The 24,100-nt window shown below is 37.9% G+C and overlaps 1 protein-coding gene across 1 annotated transcript in view; it reads right to left on the bottom strand.

Annotated features, from left to right (window-relative positions):
• Window positions 1-5,797: 5,797 nt before the first annotated feature.
• Window positions 5,798-24,100, bottom strand: part of LOC104913480 (glutamate receptor ionotropic, NMDA 2A) — a 55,911-nt gene continuing 37,608 nt past the window's right edge. Inside the window, exons 2-4 of the mRNA XM_019620711.2 lie at window positions 19,633-19,871; window positions 16,447-18,107; window positions 5,798-12,905 (exon numbers count right to left, since the gene is read on the bottom strand). Of these exons, the coding sequence (XP_019476256.2) occupies window positions 12,890-12,905; window positions 16,447-18,107; window positions 19,633-19,871 (1,916 nt within the window). The 3' untranslated portion in view covers window positions 5,798-12,889. The remainder of the gene's footprint in view (window positions 12,906-16,446; window positions 18,108-19,632; window positions 19,872-24,100) is intronic.

Here is a 24,100-nt window from a genome sequence, read left to right as displayed (position 1 = left end):
GAGTGACATGGTGTCAGGGCTTTGAGGTTTGCCTTGTACGTAGGTGTGGACACAGACCTGTTTGAGGCTTACCTTTACTGCCGCATTTCACCCCCAGTGCTGGTGGCTCAGAGGTGAGCTCAGGTTCATTGCACCCCTCTGTGCATTGGGCTTCTGCTGGTAAATGGTTATATGTTGTGAAATTATCCTAATAGCTTCCAAGTCGGATGAAATGCTGCATTTGTATGTTTTTCACTGTTTTATTGCTGTAAATCCTGTTCGCTTTTGCCACAAGTGAGAGCTTCTCTCAGTGCTTGATCCCTGAGAAAGTGGCAAAGGATGTATGCCTGCAAAGACTTTACTGTCAAATGGAAGGAGTGAGATCATAGAGGTGAGGTGGTTCACAGGACCCCCTGGCATGGTGATGCGGGAACCAGTGTTAAAAACCAGGCTGCAGAAACCAGGACCCTGCTTTGCTTCCAACCAGAAATAAAGCAAGACTCATAAATTCTGCACTCCCACCAAACAGTGCAAGGTTTTATATCCCAATCCAGAACAAGCTGTTAGCATGCAAACTGGCCAACCACTCACAGCACTGCATTAAGGTCTTTTTGACATGCATAGGCAGTGTTCCTCCAATCTCAAAGACCACTGAACCATCTGTCTCCTTAAATATCTCTCCTATGATTGCTGCTGCAGTCAGCAAATAAGGCTTTGGTATTGGGAGTGTTTCATTCACTTTAGAGAGGATTTAGAGTGGAAGATGCTTTTTTAAAAAGTACATCCATACACATAAACACTCACGCGCGTGCACACACACACACAGAAGAAGTTCCCTAAAATAACAGCCCTCATCAATCCCCAATAGCAGGCACATTTCTGGACTGCTAAAGTCCTGCAGTGTCTGGGACTCTTCAGCTTATGATGAAGCCAGTGGGAGCACTTTGCAGTTAGTTCTGAAGTGTTCCCAGGTCCTAATTAGACTCTACACGTAGGATGTTGAGCAAAGGCACCCTGCATCCTCACTGGGGTAACAGGAAGCAGTTTGCTTGGAGGTAATTTGTATTTAGTTCACTGCAGGTTACCCATGTGTAATTAACTACATGTCACCTACCTATGCAAAACCATAGGATTTTGTTGATACAGCATTGAGGCAAATATGGCACAGGATTGCAGTCTTAAGCAGTAGTGCACAGACAGTAAGAGGGCACAAGTATCACACTGCAGACAACCTCGCATCCTACTTTTTTCAAAAAGCAAAAATGCTTCTGCAAGAAGCGTGGAGGGCCAGCTGGGGAATACACTGATGTGAGCAACGAGGTAACAAGTCTGGTTCATGTACTCTTCAGTCTCCCCACCCGCTGTTCTAAGCCCCAAGGAATACAGAAAGGCACCATGATCAAATAGGGCTGGTTTCACCAGTGACTCGACTTCTCCGTTAGGCTCGTTCTGCTGCCTGTGTATAGCTCCTCACAGAAGTAAACTTCTGATTTTTTTTTCATAAGAACTGAAGACAAGTGTGCCATTTTTCTCAAAACATCAATATTTAACATGTTTCTTGATAACCTAAGCTTTAGTTTTCTTATTCTCTGACTTCAAAGCATTTAGTGGCCTAACCCAGCATACCACATTACATAATGAAGCTTTTTTTGATGCTGAATATTAATTGAAAAAGTCCTCAGCACATGGAACGCAACAGCAGCACACGTAGGCATCCAGGTCATAGAAGTATGCTCATGGACCCAACAAAACCCATACAGAACTGCAAGCTGTAGCCTTGGCCTCAGCCCACAGAGGACCTATTCTTTTTCTGCTATTCTAAACTAAACTGAGTTGAACGATATCTAAAAAGACCTATCAGACTCAAATATTAAGAAAAAAAAAAAAGTTTAGAAATGCCAGGAAATAAATATACACTAGGGAAATGATTTAAGCTATCCAAATGTTTTGAGTGCAAAAATAACATCTGAAAAAAAAAAAAAAAAAGGTTATAGATGTCATTATGCTCTGAATACTGAAATCATTGCAGAGTGGCAGTGCAGAAATAAATGCAATGTTAGTTTTTGTAGAGACAGAAATAGAAAAGAACATGGAGATTACAATACACTTAGAACTAACACATGGAAATGTGCTGACCCTGCAGCTCTTGTTCAAGGTGGAGCTCACACTTCCATCATGTTCTAGCAGGGACAGAAACAGAAAACTGTTAGGAGTAGACAGACAGAATGAGAAACTAGAAGGAAAGTTCTAAGAGTAGAGCTGTTTTGTTCAGAGAAGAGATATGTGAAAGCAAGCAGAAGTACAAATATAGCGGAGGTCACATTGGGTGCTCCATTTGCTAAGATAACAGTGCACCCATGGAAGGGAGCAGCAGTGGTTTAATGCTGAGCAATACATGACCTGATTTTCTTTCAGAAATCAATCCAGCCTTTCTGATTAGGATCAAAATCTGAATAGCATAACAATTTGATGTTTAATTTTTCTTAAAAGAATGTATTGAATATAATCTTACTTGGTTAAGACTGAGAATGAGCTGTTGTTACAAGTGAGAGGCACATTCAAGAAGATTTGCACCATCCTTTATAGGAATCCTTACAGCTGTCTTTCCTATTCCAAAGTTTCCCCCATAGTAAAAACCCTCCATATCATCCCCACCCCTACTTTTAGTCATAAACTCTATATGTGTATTTACAGGTAAAATAAAATGGGTGACAGTGATTAATATACTCTGCAGATTTCAAAGCCCATATGAGGAAATTCTCACTGTGGTCAGTTCAGTGCAACAGCATTTCTGTTCTCAGAGGAAAATAGGAAAATCAAAGTTATTCTCATCTCCTTCCTACTGCTTTTATCTTCTCCAAGGTACACAAATGTCTCTTCTTAACAACTGCAGTAAAGAAGCTCAGAGGCATTTCAGCTGCCACAAGAATTACACATTTGACATTTTTTCCCTTGCTGGGAAAGAGGAGGGTAAAACCAGCATTGTGATACTGTGGCGCAAATGGAGAAGCTTTTACTTCATTTGGGAAACTTCTCAAATGGCTGAAACGATACCATCTTGGAGTGTGGAAGTAAAACCTGTCCAAAATCTGTGTTTCCCATGTGCACAGAGAAATCCCTGTTAGGTTCTCTGTTTGCTTTGCTCCATGCAGGGTGAAGGGAGAGAGCTGATCACAGCCAACCTGCTGAAGTGCCAAACATCATCAGTCCCCAAAGTAATTAGTGGAACTATACACTTCTATAAGGAAAGGGACTGGTTGATAGTGTATTTTTCTCTCTAAAGTCTTAAGCTCAGATTTTCAGCTTTTTGTAACTTCTATGGATATTTAAATGATGTGTGAGATGTTACTGGCCTGAACGTACGAAGCATGAAAATGCTCAGTTATCTCACTGAATGTGTCCAAAGGTCTGCTTTACAGGGAGGAAGAAAACAACAGACCTTGTATTTTTGCAACACAAATAGGATTTCAGGGCTCCTAGAATACAGCCTGGAATATCTGGAGCTGTATGGAGATAGCTGGAGAATGTCTTTGACCTTGCAATACCCTTGTGTAAACAACATTAATCACAACTAACTTCTGTATTACTGTCCCCCATTGCCCATGCAGTGCTAAGAAACATCAGCGCGTTATAATTGTTATTGCCATACTTAAGGAACTATCATTAGTTGTGTCATAGATCACCTTTAATAAGTACATTTTGAGCATACTGATTTGAAAATAGTACAGTCAACTTCTGAAATGATCAATCATCCTATGTAAGCTGGCCAGAAAATAAATCATCAATAAATTAGACCACAAGTTGGAGAAGAACAGCTGTGGTACAAGATAGACCACAGGACAGATTTCATGCAGTTGGTGAGAACCATGATTTGATTTTTTGTACTGCAACAAGGCCACAAAGGGAAGTTGAAGCTGTTTGTGAACTCTTGGGGGAAGCAGAGAGACAAGTGGCAAGTGTGATCAATGGGAAAAAAGCACCACAGTTTGGGTTTTTGGTGTTCCTGTGTGCAGAGACAAGTTGACTTCAGCTGTTGGTCTCAAGACTAGGGTTTTGGTCCAAATAACAGGAAGACACTTGTGTTCATAGCTAGTGAATTGCTCAGTTTGCTAGGAATGCTGCTGGCATTACTATACAGAAGATGTCAGATTTAAAAAGTGTTAATTTCCCAGTCACCCCTTAAGTTTGTGGGTTTTGTTTTTAATATGCAAAGTTGTGGAGGACTGACAGTTGCCATAGGCACATCAGTAAAGGTTCAAAAGAAGTATCTGGGAGGCTATGATTGTCTTTGAATCAGATCCCAAAGGGAATCAAAGCTGAAACTGAGATGACTCATACACACACAGATAGAAATAAACTACGGTGGCAGGTGAGGCAGGAGAAGCAGTCTGGGGACACGAAGCAGCCCAGCTCCTCAGCCACAAAGCAGTGCTTCAGGACTGGAGCCATGCCGGCTGTTTCCTCCATCACCCATTTCCTTTATCGACTCCCGCTGCTTTTAAATGACTGGAGGATTTGAACTAGGCCTTCAAGAGACAGCACAGCAGGTGAACAAAGCCATTCAGATCACTGTCTGTTACTCTGCTTCACAAAATGGGAATGTTTATATAGAAATAGAGAGGAATCCCTTTATAACTGTCTTCTAGCGGATGAGAGAAAGATCAGCAGTCTTTACTTCATTAAGAAGAGAATTTCAGTTTCATATCTCTCATATTATCTGTGCAGTCATGTTTGCCATGGGAACAAGCAGAACTGCTCTGCTGAGATCCGTGAGCAACCTTCACCTCTTGTCCATTACTTCTATATTCCACTACATAAAGCATGCATATCAAAATGATGCTTTGAATTTAGATAATGGCTTTCATCCCACTGCCTTGAAGAACATTATTCTAACTGCTGAGTGATTGCTTAGGCTCATTTTATTTAATAAAGGAAGACTCTCATTAACTGATTTGAAATTCTTGAAAATGGGTCATACTGAACCACCTAGGAACTTCATGTGAACCTCGCTCCTTCAGCCCCACTGGCCTGACAAAAGGACAACTCTTCGAAAAGATTTGGATTGCTTCACTAAATCTCCTGTTTTAAATGAAGTCTTGATTAACTGAAACATCAAACAAGTTTGCTGATATCAAGGACAGATACATCTCTGCATTTTCAGCCTGATCTAGTGCTTAATGTAGCTGTTGGCAACCCTGCCTGCAGGAGGGGCATTGGAATTAGATTATCTTTGAGGTCCCTTCCAACCCAAGCCATCCTATGATACTTTAACTACCACTTCCCCCCCAGGTTTGCTCTCCCCTGCTTTCACCTGCTCAAGTGCTGCCATGCCCAGGACTCACTATATTCCAGCTCTTCGGAGCACAGAAGGCCTCCCAGCAATGCATCCTCCTGGGGTTGGGTGCTGCTTCTGCCATCACCCCAAAGAGCTCCCACATTTCTGCAGCCAAGAGCATCACTTCACGCAGGGCCCCCATGTGCGTGGTGCCATGCATTAACGGACCACCTTCGCCCTATAGCTCCTCTGCTCCCTCTGTTCAGGAACATCATTCGAACAACATGACTCACATTGAATGTATTCCTTGTAACTTAATTGTCTTTATCCTTTTCATTAATTAAATTGAACTGGGAACATCAAATCTATACTGTCAGCCTTAGCTTCAGGTATCTTCACCTTTAGATAATTCCTAACAACAAAGGATGATTCAAAACATGTGGCTGTTAACACCTTTCAAATCAAATACAAAAAAAAAAAACAAAGATAAGCCTTATGCACAGGTGACACTTCTCTTCTACCATTTAGCAAGGAATACAGACAAGAATGATTCCATTGTTCATTTTCATATCAACTGGCAGAAATTATCTTTATTAGAAAAATGAATTTTTCATATATTTACATTTTTTACATCATGTTATACTTGGCACGTGTGTTTTCTCCAAATAGTTATATACATTACGGTACACACAGACATTCGAGTCTCCCATTCCCTTAATGTTTTTTCTACATATTTAACAAAAATGAAGAACACAATACAATTCTGTATGACAACCATAATCATTATATATTTCTCTATCATAAAAAGTTTGAAGCAAACATCTGTTTTAGATATGTTTCAAAATATTTATACAGTATTAGCACTCAGTCATGCACTGGGTTAAAAGGTGGGTGGAGAGAACTGCTGTGAGATGGTACGCATAACGCAGGAGAGGTGCACGACTCCCAGCTCTTTTGGGGAGCACTATGTGCTGTTGGGGAGATCCTACTACAACCAGGGCTTTAAAGGCATGGAGAGATGGGTGCAGGGGTAGCCGGGTGTATGCATGTGTCCATAGCGTGGCAGTTTAAATTGTCTGCACAGACACCTGCGTATTAAAATTAATTTCCGTTTGCTAACCCTATCTAATGAAACAGGCAGTAATTGGAATGCCAAAACTAGTTTTTAATTATTCCCTTTCTTCCCCAAAAACCTTTCCTTTTGAAGAATCCATTGCACTGTGAGTTTTATCGTGAAATTTTGGATTCTGTAAAAAATGAATTATTTCATCCTTTATTCCACTTTCAAGATAATTTTATTTCTACTCTAATGTCCTGATTAATTTCCCTGGGTGCACAGAGGTCTTCAAACCTCTGCTATTCTTTGCTAGCAATAGGAAATTTATGAAATTTACTTTGCAGTACTATGCTCTTGAGGATGTTACGGTAAATGGCACTAAGTAGCGGAAGTGATAGGCTTTTTAATTTACTGTGTATGGAACCAAATGGTTCCAGGATTTCTGTAAAAAGACAAAATTGGTACACATGGAGTCTTTTCCCCATCAGAATAAGAATACATTTCCAAGTGTACCAAATAATTTCTTTCTGAGAAAAAAACAGAGCTAATAGTGTCAATTCTTTTCAAGATACACATAAAACTAACTCGATGCCTTAGGATCAAAGGTTCAATAGTAATTTTTTTACATGTAATCTTTTTTTTTTTCAGAGTACAACTGCAAATAACTTCCAGTCAAACTCAGAATAGCATGTTACTGGAAAATGTTAATAAATGTTTGTAGAATCTTTGTCACAATGCTGAATTTTTCTCCTGCCCCTCATTCCTAAAAAAAAACCCCAAACCTTTATACACATACATTTATATAAAGCTTACATACAGCTTTTAAATATATACATGTATGTATATAAGGAATAGTCAGAACAACACATTACATTTACAATATTCAAGTAAATAGGTAAACATATTTTTTTAACTGCAAGCTGAAATTTTAAAATTTTTCTGGTGATTTTTGTTTAGCAGCACACAGAAATATTTGTGTTTTATCTAAGTCAGCAAAACATCTTTACAGAGGCTGAAACAAAGCATGAAATGCCCGGTTTAGTGTAAATTCAACTCTCATGAGTTAAAATTAACAGTATTAGCTCACAGGTGAAATGCTTCTAAAGAACCTGGAATGTATGGATGCAAATTTTGCATAAGAGTAGCATACTTAGATAAAAATCAGGTAGGAGTCTGCCTAATGGTAATGAATTCTATTTGTACCTTCTGGTTTGCTCAGGGAAGACACAAAATACACTGTGCATGTGGGCGTGAGGTGTGAAGACAGAGAGATCAAGCTGTTCTTCTTCAGAGCAAAATGGACACTCTGAAATAAATAAGACTATTTTAAAATAGTATAGCTGATATAAAGTATAAATTGTAAACAGTTCTTATTAAAAATTGCACAAGTTTTCTTTTCTAGCTGCACACAATTTTACATGATGCAACTTCCCTACCTTTGCAACATGAGGTTTGGTTTTGGTATTTTAACTCTGAGCATGACCCATACTAAGAATGTGCTCTCCCATCACGCACTCGTACATCTCTAAGTCAAATAGTGTTTTGCCTATAGTAGAAATCCAGACCTAGGCTGGATAAAGACAAGATAACAAAAATTGTTCTTATTGCAGACAAAGGAGTTGGAACAAAGTCCTTCTCCAGGACACACTTGCAATGAGTCATAGAGAAATACTGACCATACCGAATTTTCTGCTTCCCTGTATAAGTGGAAAAAATGACTAATTATGCAACGTTCCCTTTGACAAAAAAGCTCAGGAATAACTTCAAATAAATGAATCCATGGCAACTTTTTATCATAAGTTTTGGTTAGAGCATTCTGAATTTAGAAAAGAAGCCAAATATCACCATCGCTATGTCAAGACCTTCACATAGTAATAAAATGGCCAAAAGCCCACGCACCGAGAAGTTACTAACAAGCATCACTGCTAAATACTGCCTCTGTGCAAAATACACTTTGAAAACTGCAGTCTGCATGGATGAATAGAAGGGCCTCCACTGGTACACACACCCACTGATCCTTCCTGGAAATTTTGGGTTTTAACTATCCTTCCTCAGCTACTGTAAATAATGTTTTTAATGACCACGTTTGGGTCACATAAATTGACACAAACTTTTAACATCAGAGCCACTGGGCCAATAGACTGTCTCTGGTCATTAATCCTCAAGATAGCATAAGAAGACATGCCTGCATATATGGAAATGTCAGCAAGTACCATTTCCAGCTCTTTCAGAGAGAAACTCTCACTTATTTTCGCATCCTGGTATTCCTGATCTCCAGCAAGTCCCTCAGCCTCTTCAGCAATAGGCATCAAACACTACAATAAATGCTGCTAGGGAACTGGTGGCTTTAGGAGGTTTGGAAAGAAGAGTAGAGAATCATTTACAATAAAGCACTGCTGGAATGTGCCCCACATTTGGGAGATTACTCATATATGACTGGGTGGGAAAGGGTACGCACGCACACGTATTTATACTGTATACATATTTAGGTTAAAAACTATTAATAAACAGCTTTCTTCTGGTATTTGGTAATTAAAATATCAGGCTTGTATCATTCAAAATAGTGCAACCTACATAGCAATATACAGGAAAATTACACGCATTGTTCCTATTACCATTGATATGCTCTGGCACATCAAGATGACAGGATATCCATTTCCATAGGATTAACCTTTTGCATATTTAATTGTACTCTTTGGCCCATTTTCCTGTGAAACCTCGTATGACAATATAAAGACTTTGGCTTAAAAAACAAAAAGAAATAAGAAACTCTCTTTTTTATTTCAGTGATTTATAATCTCCAGCAGGATTCAAATCACCTTCATTAAGAATCAGCTTCTAGAAACCACACTCTGCTGCCCATCACATTCCATTCCCTATTGTGGATAACTGTGAACCTCCAATTTCCCTCCTTTTTTTCATTTTGAACATAATTTACACTTCAAATACTGACCAACACATACTCCAAATTCTTTTTTTGACTCCTCTAATATTGTTCCATCAATGAACAAGAGAAGTCTCCTTCCCCAAAGCAAAGGGCACAGGAACCTTGTGAGGGCCTTCAATTGCAGAACTATAAGTCCAAATACAATAAGAAACAGAAGCCAAAATATATTTCCAAACTGTGTTTTGCCATTTAAATGCCATTATAAAACAGGCTTAATGAATTATTCTCAGTCTGAAGAATCCTGTAGTGACAATTAACCCAAAGCTCTTCAAAAGGGTTATTCTTATGTATGGCAATGTACAATACTTAAATTAAAAATGTATGATCATAATTCAATTGTTCAGAAAAACACATCATTTCTTCTAATAGTTCTAGAAGTGCAAAACAAGACATTCTCCATTAAAATTTCATATAACAATAAATATTACCATTTGCCCACATTAAAGCTCAGGACCATTTGTGAGAAATGAGGAAACCTTTGTTAATTCCCAGGCAAATTATCATCTCACTTGGAAGTTTATAGTAAATAAGCATCATAATATTTACTGGTATTTACTTTCACAGTTTAGAATGTGCACATAGAAATATAATTTTTGAAATATCAGTGAAAGCAAATGCTAATTACAAAAGGGAAAGGATAAAACGTCTAACAGTATAACTGCTGATCACCACTACGTCTGAAGAGCGGGAGAGTCAAAAATCATCTCTTTTAAATATGTAGTACTCTATTCAGTGTGGTTATCTGCTAATAAAGATATTGCATGACAATATTACAGCATAGTCATATTCTCTACTATTTTAATACAGGTAAAGAATTGAGGAAAAGGAGTAAAATACTTAAGTGCAAAACAACAAAAGCCTGCTAAATATTGAAGTAACTTAATTTTACTTCTGTTATTTCTGGTTCTTAAATTATAGGTATGACAAGATCATCACGTAATCAGCAGTGGATTCTTACAGCTGTTTAGACTGGCATTCATTTTAAGAACACTTTTAACCAAGGTAGATACATCCTGCAGGATGTAACCAAAAAGCTCCTGAACCTGCATAGACAACAGAGTGCATTCTCGCTGCACTGCAGGGAGATGCATGCTTGTAATCGTGACTTCCAAAGAGTGCATATTCTTCAACAAAGTACTCTCTATGCAGGTTTAGTGAAGAAGGGCAAAAAATTAAATTAAATTAAATGAAAAGCTGGATTTGATTGAGGGACTTATTTACAAGCAGTGCAGTAACCCTCCCCCAGCAGAGCAGAGAGAAGCAAGGCAGAATTTCTGCTCCCACTGAACAGAGGAGCAGACACCAGTGAACGCAAACAACCACCTCTATATCCCACAGGCATTGCTGCTACACTGCAATGAAGGCGAACAGGTGGAAATGGGATTAATTTCACAATGACAGCTGAGTGTCAACAAGAATTTTACACTATGTACAATATGTGCACATGAGACAGAGAAGTCGGCACAATCAGAACGATGGAAGAAACAGGATGGTCTTGAGGCTACTCTTGTGTAACTTAACCAGAGCTCTGCAGGAGACTTCAGCTACAACAGGTGGAGTCTTTTCTATATCATAACCGTTGTCTGTCTATATTTGCATTTATGTCCTCAAATAAGTACACAGCAGGGATTAAACTGTGCTCCCTCCTATTGACAATCACTACTAGCGTTTTGCTAATATGTTTAAGCAAGGTGGTATAGGCTCAACTGAGCAGGCTCATACCATAGAGTCATACTTTGAAAGACCTTTGCACTCCTTGAGAAGATCATTCAGCACTAATTCGAAGGTTTCACTCTCAATAGGAAAAAGGTTTTGATTAAAAAATTAACATCAGTAAAACAAGTGAATTAAGCATGTCACCAGAAAACTGTTTTTATGTTGTAAACCAGACTGCTCTATGCAGGAAATACACCTACTTCAGAAGGATATTTGAGCTAAAATTAGAGCTAGATATTTGAGCTAAAATAGAGCTAGAGCTGGGAAAGGCAAAGTTTAGCAAGTGGATTCACGACACTCCATTTTGACAGAAGCACAGAATGTGATGATTAACACTTAACACAAACTACCCAAGCCACGCAATGGATGCTGTTCTCTTTTAACTAAGAGGACCTTATAATAAAATATCTGTTTTCACTAGGTTTCATATACAATACGTTAAATTCAAAGTAAAACAACAAAAACATTAACCTCTTTAATTCTTCCTACATCCAGCCTGACTCTAAGACCTGTATCGTAATTCCTGTTCTGTTTTTTGTTGGTGAACCCAGCAAGGGAAGGAGTGGTACTAAAGTCTTCCCCATCACTGTATCTTAAGATGCATATGCTACACAGAAGAAATATAAAAATAGCAAGTTATTCTACAGGGAAGAGATGCTAACACTTTTATTTCATGCCGGTTAGTCACAGGGTATAAAGAAAATAGTGATACTGTTTAGGTTGGAAGTACTGCAGAATCCACAACAGACAGGTGCAGCTTTAGCAGATATTGAGTAAGCACAGGAATCTATATGATCTGCAAGGTGTAAACTGGCACTCACAGATTCAACTGATCAGATTTTGAGGCTGGGATAAATAGTCCACTACTCTACTAAGCACGCCTAACTGAGATCTCTGACTCGTGCCCCTGCTTCCTAAAATTTCTGCAGAGAGGGATAAATGCTTTCAAGACACATCATCAACACAACTGCTTCCAAGCCTCCAGTGCTCTGACTGCCATCAGGAGGGAGCTTTCTCTCTCTTTCTCTCCCTACACCGGCAACACAAAGAGCTTAGCCTTCCAGCAGAGAAACCCAGACACTACATACCTCTAGCTTTTGCTACCTTAGGAACTATGTAAAAAAATTCATTTTCATGAGAAAAACAAACAAACAAACAAAAAAAAACAACTACTAATTTGCCTTAGCTTTATTGTGACCCTTAATTTAACTAAATGTTCCTGAAAGACCACAAAGAGAGAGACATGTTCATGAGATGCTGCCAAAACACGGTGGGCTGGCGGTGATTTGGATTCAGTGTGTCCACAGCACTTTTTTTTCCTAACTGAGCTTCTAAAGTAGCAAAATAAAGAATTCTGAGCGAAAGCTGCCAAAACATTAAATGAAAATTTCCAGAAATACAAAGAACTCTTAATTTCCTTAATTTTATCTTATATATTAACGTATCTTATTTCCATGCTTTTAAGTTAGTGGGTGGCTACACTGCTCTACAAAACACAAGCAGAAAACAAAATTCATTCGAAAGGAAAAGGAAAGTGCACTGTGGTGAAAAGGGGAAGACAAAAACATGGAGAAATTCTACAACGTCTTTAAAAGAGGAAAAAAGCAAGAGGCAGGAATGTCTACATAGCTGTTTTTACCTCCATGTACCTACTCCACTCCTCAGCAATTCAATATCCTGCCTCCATAAAAGTTGTCGTCCAGGAGCAGTGTAACACTACGGGACATGCTACCAAGAATGGCCCATATCATTTACAGCCTGATTCAGTTCCAGCTGGAGTCACGGGAAATCTTGGTGATAGGAATGACCAACAATCTGCTAGAGCTGTAATCAGGAAAATGTAACAAGTCACCAGCACCATCCAGAAAGGTACAGAAAGGATGGCCACTTATGCAGGAAGATTCTTTTCTCCTCTTCAAGTATAGCAGCAGCTGGAGTGAGAGAGAGGGAAATACAGAAAGTCTTGATCTCAATTTAATTGAAAGTCAGTGCAAATATATCAACAAAGCTCAGGCATTATTCAGAGTTCCATATGCTCTACAGCTGAGCCTCACAAGCTGTGGCTTGTGGCTCTACTGTTGAAGCTTTTCCTTCAACTTCTCAGCTTCTTCTTCTTTACATGTATGCATTAGCAACCACACTAGCTACTCTAGCTAAAACCCTGCACTTTAGCCTTTTCTTTCCCCTTCATTCAGACATATTACATGCCAAGATCAAAACCGCAAACGCATGCATGATTCTTATCCCTCTACTTTCAGTATCCTTTTTTTTTTTTTTTAATCTCTTTTTCTTTTAAGGCAGCATAGTTTATTCCCATGTGAACAACTGCTGTGCAACATTATCAAGTCTTCCCTCTGTCTCTTTAATTTGGTTTGGTGTGGGATTGTATTTCACGTTTGTAGGTAACCAATCTCTACAGTCACCAGAAATCTTCTCAAATCAGAAAAAGCAAACACTGTAGTGTATTTCTTTTTAGCTAATTTGCCTGAACATTTCACAGAAGGATAATTTCACCTGGGTTTAGCATGTTTGCATTTGGATCTCAACAGTTTATTTAGAAAATGTTGTAAATGGAAACTTTTCTTTCCCAGAGTTTTATATACAGTATTGTCTATATATTGAAGCATGGGTGTCTAGTTGCAGATAAAAATGAAGTTACAAAAGACCTGGAGTGAGCAGACAGTATTCTGAGTGCCTTCAGATGATGTGAAAGACAAGAGCCACCATGGAGTTTTATGATTCACTTGGTAAAATTCCCAGCAACTTGCATGGTAGTTTTTGGTGTGATATCAGCAAACAGACAATTTGCTGAAAACACAGGTGGTTCCAGACAGTTAAGATCTTATTTAATCTACTATGATTTAGACGGGAAATTAAAATTTGCCTCAAATATTTTAATTATACTCAGTACAACAATATTTATGTCTTTAGTGCATTTTCTTTCCCATGGACCTAAGACATGAGGGTACACGTGTATACACATGTGAGAGGGGGTTTGATTGTGAAAAGTAGTGTTCATCCCATCCATAAACATCCTATCTCTACTTGGTTCATACAGCTATTCCTGAGATAGAATCCCTGTAAGGACAGTCAAGGATCTTCTTTTTTATAAAAACCAGAGCCAGTGAGAAGCCAGAAAGCATATCATGTGAATCAGGGCCAATAATTGTGACCAAATGTTGAACAAGAAATACTCAAAAGATATTTGCTCTGGACAGAGTGCAGATGCCCATAGCTGTGCTTTCTGAACATAAATATAACAAGGTATGCTGAGATTTTTGGAAGCTGGGAAGGGATTTGGAAAACTCAAATCCCACTGCATTTCATTCCTTCAAAAAATATCATCCTTCACCATTATGACGAAAGTACAAATACATTTGTAAATATCAAGAATTCATTGTGGACCGTTTAGTAATTAAAATCAGCTCAAATCTGTTTAATAAAAGAATTGTAAATAGAAATTCAATAAGCCATATTCTATCACTATGTGTCATTTATATTACCTCCCATTTGCAGTTCTCGTCTGAAGGATGCTACTCCAAACTAAACAACTTGCATACTGTAACTCTGACTTGCAGATATACTATTACAGCTGATGTAAGTATGATTCTATCGAAAATAACTTTTGTTTAGGGAAAAGTCAGGGTAGTATTTACATTTTCCAATTCACAGTGGTAATGGTTTCCTCGTTCAGATTTTCAATGAAATCTAAGGAATAATTTAATAATCTAATAATCTAAACTTCCTATACATGGACAAATAAATAAATAAATAAAATCAGAGCGATTCTTAGACTAGCAGGACAATGGGAGAGAACTACCTGTTGATACTTTCTGCATTTAAATATATTAGCAATTTACTTCTTTAACTACAATTTACAACTGTACACTCTACTCACGAAAGTCTTCCTCTTTTCCCTCTTACATTCCCTTATGGCTATGGGGGATGAGGAAGGATGCATAGCACACATTTTGTTTCTGAAATATGCTGATTGATCTTCACTAGAAATAAAAGTCATATAAGAATACAGCCTTGTAATGTGAATATTTTTGCATACCGGTGAGTGATGATGTGTGCATATATTCAGTTTATAGGACAGATTTGATTAGAGAGGTTAAAAAAACAAAAAAAGGTCTGATGTTCAACAAATATGCATGATATTCCAGAAAGAAGGCCCACAAAAGGCATTAATCCTTCATGGTGTATGCAAATAAATGGCATTGCATTCCTTGCTGATTACACTGAACATATGGCTGTTCGTATTTGATACCATATTAACAGCTTTAGTAATACTAACATACAGTTAATTAGATGTCACTAACATCCTATGAACAAAGAACTATGGTGGGTTGGGATTTGGTTTGGGAACAGAAGGAATAAAATAAATACTATACAGCCCTGAGTAATCACCAGTAAGGGGCAAATGCAAACTTGCATACTTATTAGGTCTTAAGGTTACTAATGAAGTCCACAACTCCACAATAAGTGACATATATTGATAGCTAAAAATATATACTCTGGATTAGGCAGCTGTGAATTTTTTGACAAGATGACTGCAGACTTTTCAATGAACTTAGTTTCTAATGGCAAGTGCATGTGAAATATAAGAAAAGCATTTGTACATTAACATTAACCAAAATCCACAGGGCTTCCTTTTGGTACACAGCAGTTCACATGTTTGGGCCTACAGTCTTCCCATTTATTTTCTGTCAGTCTACAATGAACATACTAATTTTGTGCTAATACACTGTATTTTGTTAATTAAGGTCCTGGGGTTTGGGTTGGATTTCTTTTTTCTTTTTTTTTTAGGTTTTTCTTGTTTGAAAATGATTATGAAGCTAAAATATATTTTTGAAAGCCTAGCTCTCTGTTCTCTTTTAAAGAGTCTTATTTTTGTAACTTAGAAAATGCATTCCTAATTCTTTTTGTCTGTGTCATACTACATGCATACCATATTGCTTATCCGGTACTAGAAAATCATTAAACATTTCTAAGGACAAAAGTACATTGAATGATACTTAGCAACAGAAATTAGAATAACCAAAATTATAAAATAATCAGATACAAAATAGCATAGTTGCCAACATATATTGGGGCTATTTCGGTACAACTTGCCATTTATATAAGCATACATAAATGGCTATTTTTTCTCCTTTTCAACAAGACATATTTTAAAAAGATGGTTGAGAGCATACTAAGTTTACCTATTCATGTACAAAAGTACATTGAGAAAGGGAGAGGTTTACATATCATTTACTATAGCAGGATATTGTTAAAGGAAATATTCTCCCTCTACGATGGTGGCAACTATTTTTCCCTATAGATAAGTGTTCATGGAAAATTTAAACATCTGATTCAATGCTAGGCATTTTCTTATACACACGTCTATTGCTACAGGAATTTAAAACCCTTTGAGTCGAATACACACTATTCCTATTTGCAACATAAGGCAAAACATGCTCTGAAATGTACATGTCATTATGGATCCGACCATCCCTGGAACAGTATGATGCTGTAGACTTTATGGATGACCTGAAATAATTATCATTTCTTCCTCTGGATGGTAACGAATATTTATAAAGATCAGCTGGATTTCGCCTAAGAGATAAGTGCTGGTCATCACGATACGAGTGCAGAAAGGGATTATCTTCTGAGTGAACGGGATACAGGGACTTGCTCCTCTTACTGTCCTCTAGAGCATGAGTTAAAAGTGAGGCTTTGTTGCTCAACAGTTTGCTTGAGGGAACACTAAACATGCTTGCATATGGACTACTTTGGAGAAACTTCTCTTTATCTTTCAAGCTTATACTACGAGAAGGTCTTCCAAGATCAATTTCCCTGGACTTATCAGCAATATTATCAAACGAATGTTGCCTGCTAATCCTCAGCTTATTTTTTTTATGATATTGCAGAGCATTATTCTGTGACCAACTATGGTCATATATTTCTTCAGGAAGTGATAAGTTCGTTGTGTCCTGCAGCATCTGATCTTCCTCAATATCATAGAGGTTCCCCATCCGCAAGCATGCATCACATTTGTAGGGAGATCTGCCTGAATAATGTCCCGCATAAGTGGGCAAATTGGAAAGACAGCTCCTACAGTGGGTAGAATTCTGTCTGTATCTATCATTCATGTCAACTAGGGAAGCATTTTTATCTTTTAAACTGTAGTGCTTTGCATAAAGTTTATATTGATCATTATTTGGAAGACTGTCTTCGTTATGCATGGGAGTCCTGTTAGCATGTTCTGCTTTCCTGTAGTTGTCATTGTGATCTTGATAAACATCAGGATACTCTCTAGTTTCTGGAAGGACAATGTTTTCGATATACTGCGGTGTGTCCAAGCGGAATCCTGGTTCCTTATCAGCATCAATTGTGTAGATTTTATCCCGTGGAGAGCTCTGTTTGGTTTTCAGATATGTCAGTTCCACTTCACTACAGTCTTTTGGGTATTTTGATGCTACTGTTCTTTTTTTAAAATTGTCCTTGGTTTTGTGGTGCTTATTGTTGTTTTCAGGTTCCATATGGCAAGTAGCCCGGCTTGATGTCTCTGATACATCTGAATGGACAATCTCTTCAGGAAGATATCTTTGGCTTTTCAGTGAAAGCTGCCGGTTTTCATCTGACCCGTTTTCCCTCTGGGAACCTTGACTCTGACGTACAGATTCTTGACGTAAAGATTCAACAGATTTCCTCCAAAGTTGCCTGGGTCTGGAGTTTGCTTTTGCTTCTGTTGTTACTGCAACCTCCACTGTATTTGGGTTGGACTCATTCAGTGTGAGAGGATGCTGACCTTGGAAAACATAGTTGTTAAGATTGTCCTTGTGTCGATTGCCAGGAAGTGTCTGCAGTTCATTCATGTTTTCACCAAAAAAGTTGTCCTTTGTCTGAAAGGATCTGTTATCAGAAAAGATCAGGTTTCCCTTATCCATGACCATGTCCATAATCAAGGAACCCCTCTGAATAAAATCAGCTGTTCTTTTGGGGGAGTTAATTCTTGAAGGATTTATATTGGTCATATTTTTCGCTGTTCGTAGTAGTTTTAACATGTTAGTTTGGGAATTGGTCAAAGTAAAGTCAGGGGACTTCTTTTTTTCTTCAATGTGTACTCCATGAATGCAGCTATAAATACCCTGTAATAAGAATTATATAAAACAAATTAAATTACTATATGTAAATTTTAAATATTTTCATTCCAATTTCATTGGCAATAAAACATTGCTTATTTAATGAGTAAAAGGCATATACCTATTCTTGTAGTATTTGTTTAGATCTGTATGGAAGAATAGTTTTTGCCATAATCCACTGGCAATGTAAAGGACGATTGCCAGTATTTTACAAACCAGTGGTCTGTGTTCGCCTCCCATACTTTATTCCAGACAACAGGATTATAGGGGACCTCAAAAAGTTCCCTAATACCATCATAAAATATAACTAACCTTCATTAATGGAAATTCTATTTTTCTAAAGCAATGATTAAATTACTGCTCTAAAAGAAGCGTGCAGTAAGGCTACTGGAAGTTATGGTGCTCTTCAGTTCTTTCTAAGCCTGAAATTGAGTTCATCTGGGGCAAAAGGCTCAAGTCCATCCTGTATGCAACTCTTACCTGTTTAGTGGCTCTTGTGAGTTCGAATGATATTCTGGATTCTGTGAAATTTGCCTTTTAAATAAGTATTTTTCACCAGAGAAGATTGAGTTTCACACTGAAGCCCAAAGTATAAACTTCAAATGCAAAACATGAAGATGTAAGCATTTATGCTTTACTAGGCAATCTCCAACAGGCTAGGGCAGACTGTTTTAGTGCAGTTCCAGTACAATCAAATTTACTCTAAAAGGTAATTTTAGTACATTTTTTAAGAAATTAGGCATTTTTTTAAATCATTTTCTGTTCTCCTCAGCTATATACAAGCATCTGTGAAGTCCATTACTTAACAAAGTGCTACATTTAAAAAATTAAATAAGAAATATAAATTTGTCAAAAAGTTTGAGAACACCTTTTGGTGTCAAAGGTTTGAGAGCACCTACTTCCTTTATCTTACTGCTCATATTAATTATTGGGATATGTAAATCTGCTTTGGATTTGGTATTATTAAAAATTGTCATACTGTCTAACCAAACACAAATGATACTTGTGTTTGACTATTTCTCTTATATAAATTAGCTATCAAGAAAAGCCTACTTAAAAGCTAGTCTAGTACTTTTATCACTTAAAATCTCCTTCTTTATGAAGTACACAAACCTGAGAGTTAACATCTGTCACTAATTTAGTGCTTATTTTGTTGGTTGTTGGGGTTGGTTTTGTTTTTTTGTTGTTCTTTTTTTTTGGGGGGGGGAGGTGGGGTGTCAAGGAAGGGTGAGTCTTCTTGAATATAAGCAGCTCTGCCTTTACTACATCAAAATTTCCCTTATATATATTACATTTTTAGCATTCAATTAACAATTATCCTGACATATGATAATTAATCTGGTAGAATAATCCATTGGAGAAAAGACTTCCCATGAACTGCTAGAACATAATAAGGTCATTGATCACTTTGTCCGTGCTGTAAACAAGTATTTCAAATGTCTAAGTGGGAATACAAAGAAAAGTGATGTATTAGGGAGGCAGTGCTCATACTGTCAATTACCTGAAGGGGTGAAATGCAAAGAATACTAACCCTGCTGATTGAGAACAATAATCCTGGTCTATCAGAACAGATTCCAGTGAAGCAGAATCTAAGCTTCCAGTAAAATAAATGCTCCCAGACAAAGGTAATTAAACTGAGTGCCATGGCTGCTGCAAGCATGTAAAACACTCCTGCCATGTTGTCAATATCCAGCTGGCTGCTCATGACTTCATTCTTCTCATTGTGGCAAATACCAGTCAGCCACAGGGTTTCTAACTCTTCCATCTCACCTAGGGAGAGCAAGGAGTCAAAACCGTTAGAATGCAAAAAGTTAATTGTCACAATACTAGAAAGTCTTTGCAAACTGAAAAATACAGCACATTTTAATGCCTCATTTGTGAAGCTTCATTTGTGAAGCCTCATTTGTGAACCTTCTTAAAGACCTTACATTCCATGTGTCTACGTGCACATATACTTTTCATCCATGCATCCCTTATGTATTTTTGCACACCAGTCTCCTAACTCAGTCAGATGGTCTTGGATGTTAAAACACAGAAAATTCCATCAAAAAAGATTAAGTGACAAATTATGAAAATCAGCATAAGTGATAACAGCAAGGATCAGCATTGGGCTGCTCTGGATGCCTCACTGGGCCATCACTGCTGCAGTTATCAATCACATTTCCTCTTGTAGCTGGCTGCATTTCACTAATACCTAAACTGATCCAGAGATTATGTTTTCAGTCACTTCCTTATCTACAAGCACTTTAGAAAGAGAAGATGCAATTTGTGAAAACTTTGTGGGCTTTCCACCAAATAGCTTTATGGCAAAGCAATGGCAATCACCAACACTGGATGGAAAATTACCCAAAGCACAATATTTACAGGTCACACTGATGTAAAACTGGGAATGTGAAGCAGGATATTGTAACCCAGCCTGTACATACAGGGAGCGAGGAAATACAAGTGTTGTTCTAAAAAAATTCTACTGGGTTTCATAAACTGCCTGCTTTTGTAGAAAACAACAAGCTGATATGAATGCTTAAATGCATGCAGTATGTCTTTTCCTGCTTACATTTCTTTATTTTTGTCTCTCTCAAATACAGTCCTTCTTCATGCTTTCTGTTTTCCCTGCTTCCAGCCAGAAACCTGGGTGATGCAGGGACTGCAAACACTCTCCCTGTCCCATGCTCTCTCCCAGCTTCCCTCTGGCTGAGTCCTGCACACCTCTCTGCTCCCCACCTCACCACCTCTCCCACTGCAGTCTCCTTTGGCCTTTTGTTGCTGCCTCCTGAGCAGCAGCAGGAAGATAAACAGCACCATCACGTTTGAAACAGAGCAACCCTGTTTTCTGGTTCTGGATACACAGCACCTTACTGTAATTAAACCATTTACTTTACTTAAAAACTAAAGAAGCAGATCAACTCCCTCTCACTGTTAGTCTTAGCATATGTATTTCCTGGAAGAGATTTGGCCTTCGATGAAGGACGCTATCATTTAGCAGCAGCTGCCAACATGGACAGAGATGTGCAAGAAATCGCACTTGTTACTGCAAAGATTGTTTTTTTATATTGTATCATATGATATTTTCACACACTATTGCTGTTCTACTTACTGTGGCATTGCAAATGCATACATCCTTCTCTTTACTCTCTCGGGAATATAGTCAGCTGAGTAAATCTATTATTTTTAATAATAGGCATAAATTTCTGTCTAGATAATACTGCAGGCAATAGAGAGGGCCAAAACAGTTCAGGATATGGCTTCAATCTGGGGGAAGAATTCACACGCTACTGATGCCTAATCCTTACCAGGGATTAGGAAATGCACCTTCTGTATTGTAATCCATACAGCATTGGAGTAAAGATCAGGAAAAAATGGCTAAAAGCTATACTGACTTTTCAGCTACCTTCAAGCCATACTAAAAGATCAATGACTTGCTGCGCAAGAGAATTTTAAAAGGATAGAGTGCTGGGCAATAGGAAAGCTGCAGCCCATGGATAATTTGGATGTGTGAGCTGGAAGCGGAAAGCAAGACTGCAATGGATTCTCAGGGAATGTGAAGGAAATACTGAAGCAGAAAAGACAAGCACTGAGGCATTTTAGGAAAGGCATTTCACAAATTTGTAAGAGATTATTCAGTTTTGAGTTAATTCTGAGTTTAGTTTTATGCTTGAAGCATGAATTGAACCTCTACACCTGAAAAAGGCCGTGTGACTTCTCCCAAATTACAGTACTCAATCTTCAAAGCACCTCAGCACATCCCCTAAGAAGAAAGTCAATTTTATGAATATTTAAAAGGCTTCTAATCCAGGAAATAAGCGCAATAAATTATTAATTGTAACCATATGGATATTGCACAATCAGTACATAGCTATCCGGGGGTCGTTGTGCACTTCTACGTCTTGGAACATTTGGATTTGTTTGGTATACATGTACACGTGCTAAACCTCAATGGACTACTCACCTCGTACATCTTTCAAACCCTCCCCTGTGAATAAAACTCACAGGCTAAGGAACAGAAAAAAATTTGAGTCCAAAGACAGTGATATTTCTGGTTTGGGCGTTAGTAGCTGAAGCTCTGACAATCAGCCCTCGTTATTTCCCACAAGAAAATGTACATCTCCCAGGGTTGTCAAACATCAATTTGATTTGACTGCCGTGCCCTTTTACAGTTCATAACAAAATTCAGGGAGGACTTTAAACCTCTTTTTCATTAGTTTCCAATGTTTTTTTTCCCTTTGGCTTGTACATCTGAAGTGACTATTGATAATCCACTAACCTTTCCAAAAACATCACTACAGAAACAAACTGGGCTTGTTTGAGTTGAGACAAGTAGCAGCGCCCTGGTAAGCTATGAAGAACAAAGCATCCCGGGGTCTCACAGATCCTGCTGTTGTAACAGCCCTTTCATTATATCTGATAGTGACAGAAATGACTGTTAATTAGTAGCTAAAAGTAATGCAGTACAATTTTATAGATCATAAAGCACTGTGAATCATTGGACTGTCATGTTTATTAAATGACATTATCCAGGAATGGACAGATTAGGCTGGCATTCTAGTGTATGTATATATAAATCAATCATTTCCTGTGTGTGTGTTTATACATACACGTAAAACACGTGTATACACACAGACACACAAAACAGTTACTCCTTTAGCTGTAATAACACTTTGGCCCAGCTGATTCTACAAAACTAGCAAAAAAAAAAAAAAGCCTGATCTTTTTGTTGCCCTTCTTGTCCATTTGTTTTATATCCAAGATATTGATAGAATTGTTCCAGATTTCAGTAGAAAAGTACATCATGACACTAGTATGTAGTATGTAGACTATATGATAGAATAGCACAATATAATAATGCTATATAACATATATATATATAAAACAATGCTATATAACATAACATTATGGCACAAGATTACAAAATGAATGGTTCCAATATATTTGATAAAATAAAAAAAACCCCAAAACAAAACTAGTGTTAGTTTCTGTTTAACATGGTCACAGTACAGCTCACCTGCAAAATTCATAGATAACTGGTGCCTACAGTAAGATATATATAAATATTTTAATTTACATAGTCATATTTATATAAGGTCTGCCTCATTTACAATGTAAGACTCAGTTTAAGCAATTATTACATTTTTATTTTTTTTAATCTCAGTGGTGCTGAGGGGCTGCATTATTCACTTACAATGCAGTATGGCCCTCTCAAACAAACTGCAGATCTCTAGCTCTCAGTGCTAGTTCAAGACTACTTACAAAGTTTTTGCAAACAATTAAAAGGTCCCTGTAAATTTCTCTTGGGTTGGTTTCTATTTCCGTGGTGTGCTTTGCTTTGGCTCTATTTACACAGAAACAGCTGTTTGGCTGTGCTGACTCTGAATATCCCAAGTGAAGTGCTTTTCTCTCTGCATTTAGTGCAACACCTCTAGCTTATCTGACAAAAAAAACATTATCCAGACACAGACAAGATACAGATCAAAGGGTAGAATTACACTTTTCCTCATCACAGCCTTTAGCCTTTTTTGCATGCTCTGGGAAATATCTGATCCTTCTGCTATCCTGTCTGAGCTGAAAAACATGCTCTCCTTCTGCAGCTCTTATCACTGCCCCTTTCCCTAGAGAAGTGTCAGACCTCAGGGCTGCCAGAATCTCCATTCCTGGCTCAACCTCTTGCAAGGCCCTGCCATCATTTCTTGGTTCTCAGCTTTGTTGATCAAACATCTTCCCAAAACAGAGCCAGCACCCTCCCAAATGATGGCCCAACATGCTTAAAGCTGTTTGCTTTATGGAATGTTTCACTGATGCTATTTTCTTTTCTGAGTGTTTCATCCCCCACATCTATACCTGCATCCAGGAAGAAGCACGCATACTGATAATCACGTTATTTATCAAAAGCAAACAAACAAACAAAATGATTTTTGGTTTGGCTCCACACACCCAAGCATACATAAGCCATCATTCTGCAGATTCACTTACAGAAAAGTAGTTTGGGAGTAACTTTTTCTTGGTTT

The sequence above is a fragment of the Meleagris gallopavo genome, chromosome 16 (assembly GCF_000146605.3).
Source record: "Meleagris gallopavo isolate NT-WF06-2002-E0010 breed Aviagen turkey brand Nicholas breeding stock chromosome 16, Turkey_5.1, whole genome shotgun sequence".
Classification (NCBI taxonomy): domain Eukaryota; kingdom Metazoa; phylum Chordata; class Aves; order Galliformes; family Phasianidae; genus Meleagris; species Meleagris gallopavo.
The sequence above is the reverse complement of the archived record's forward strand: the minus strand, read 5'-3'. Positions and strand labels throughout refer to the sequence as shown.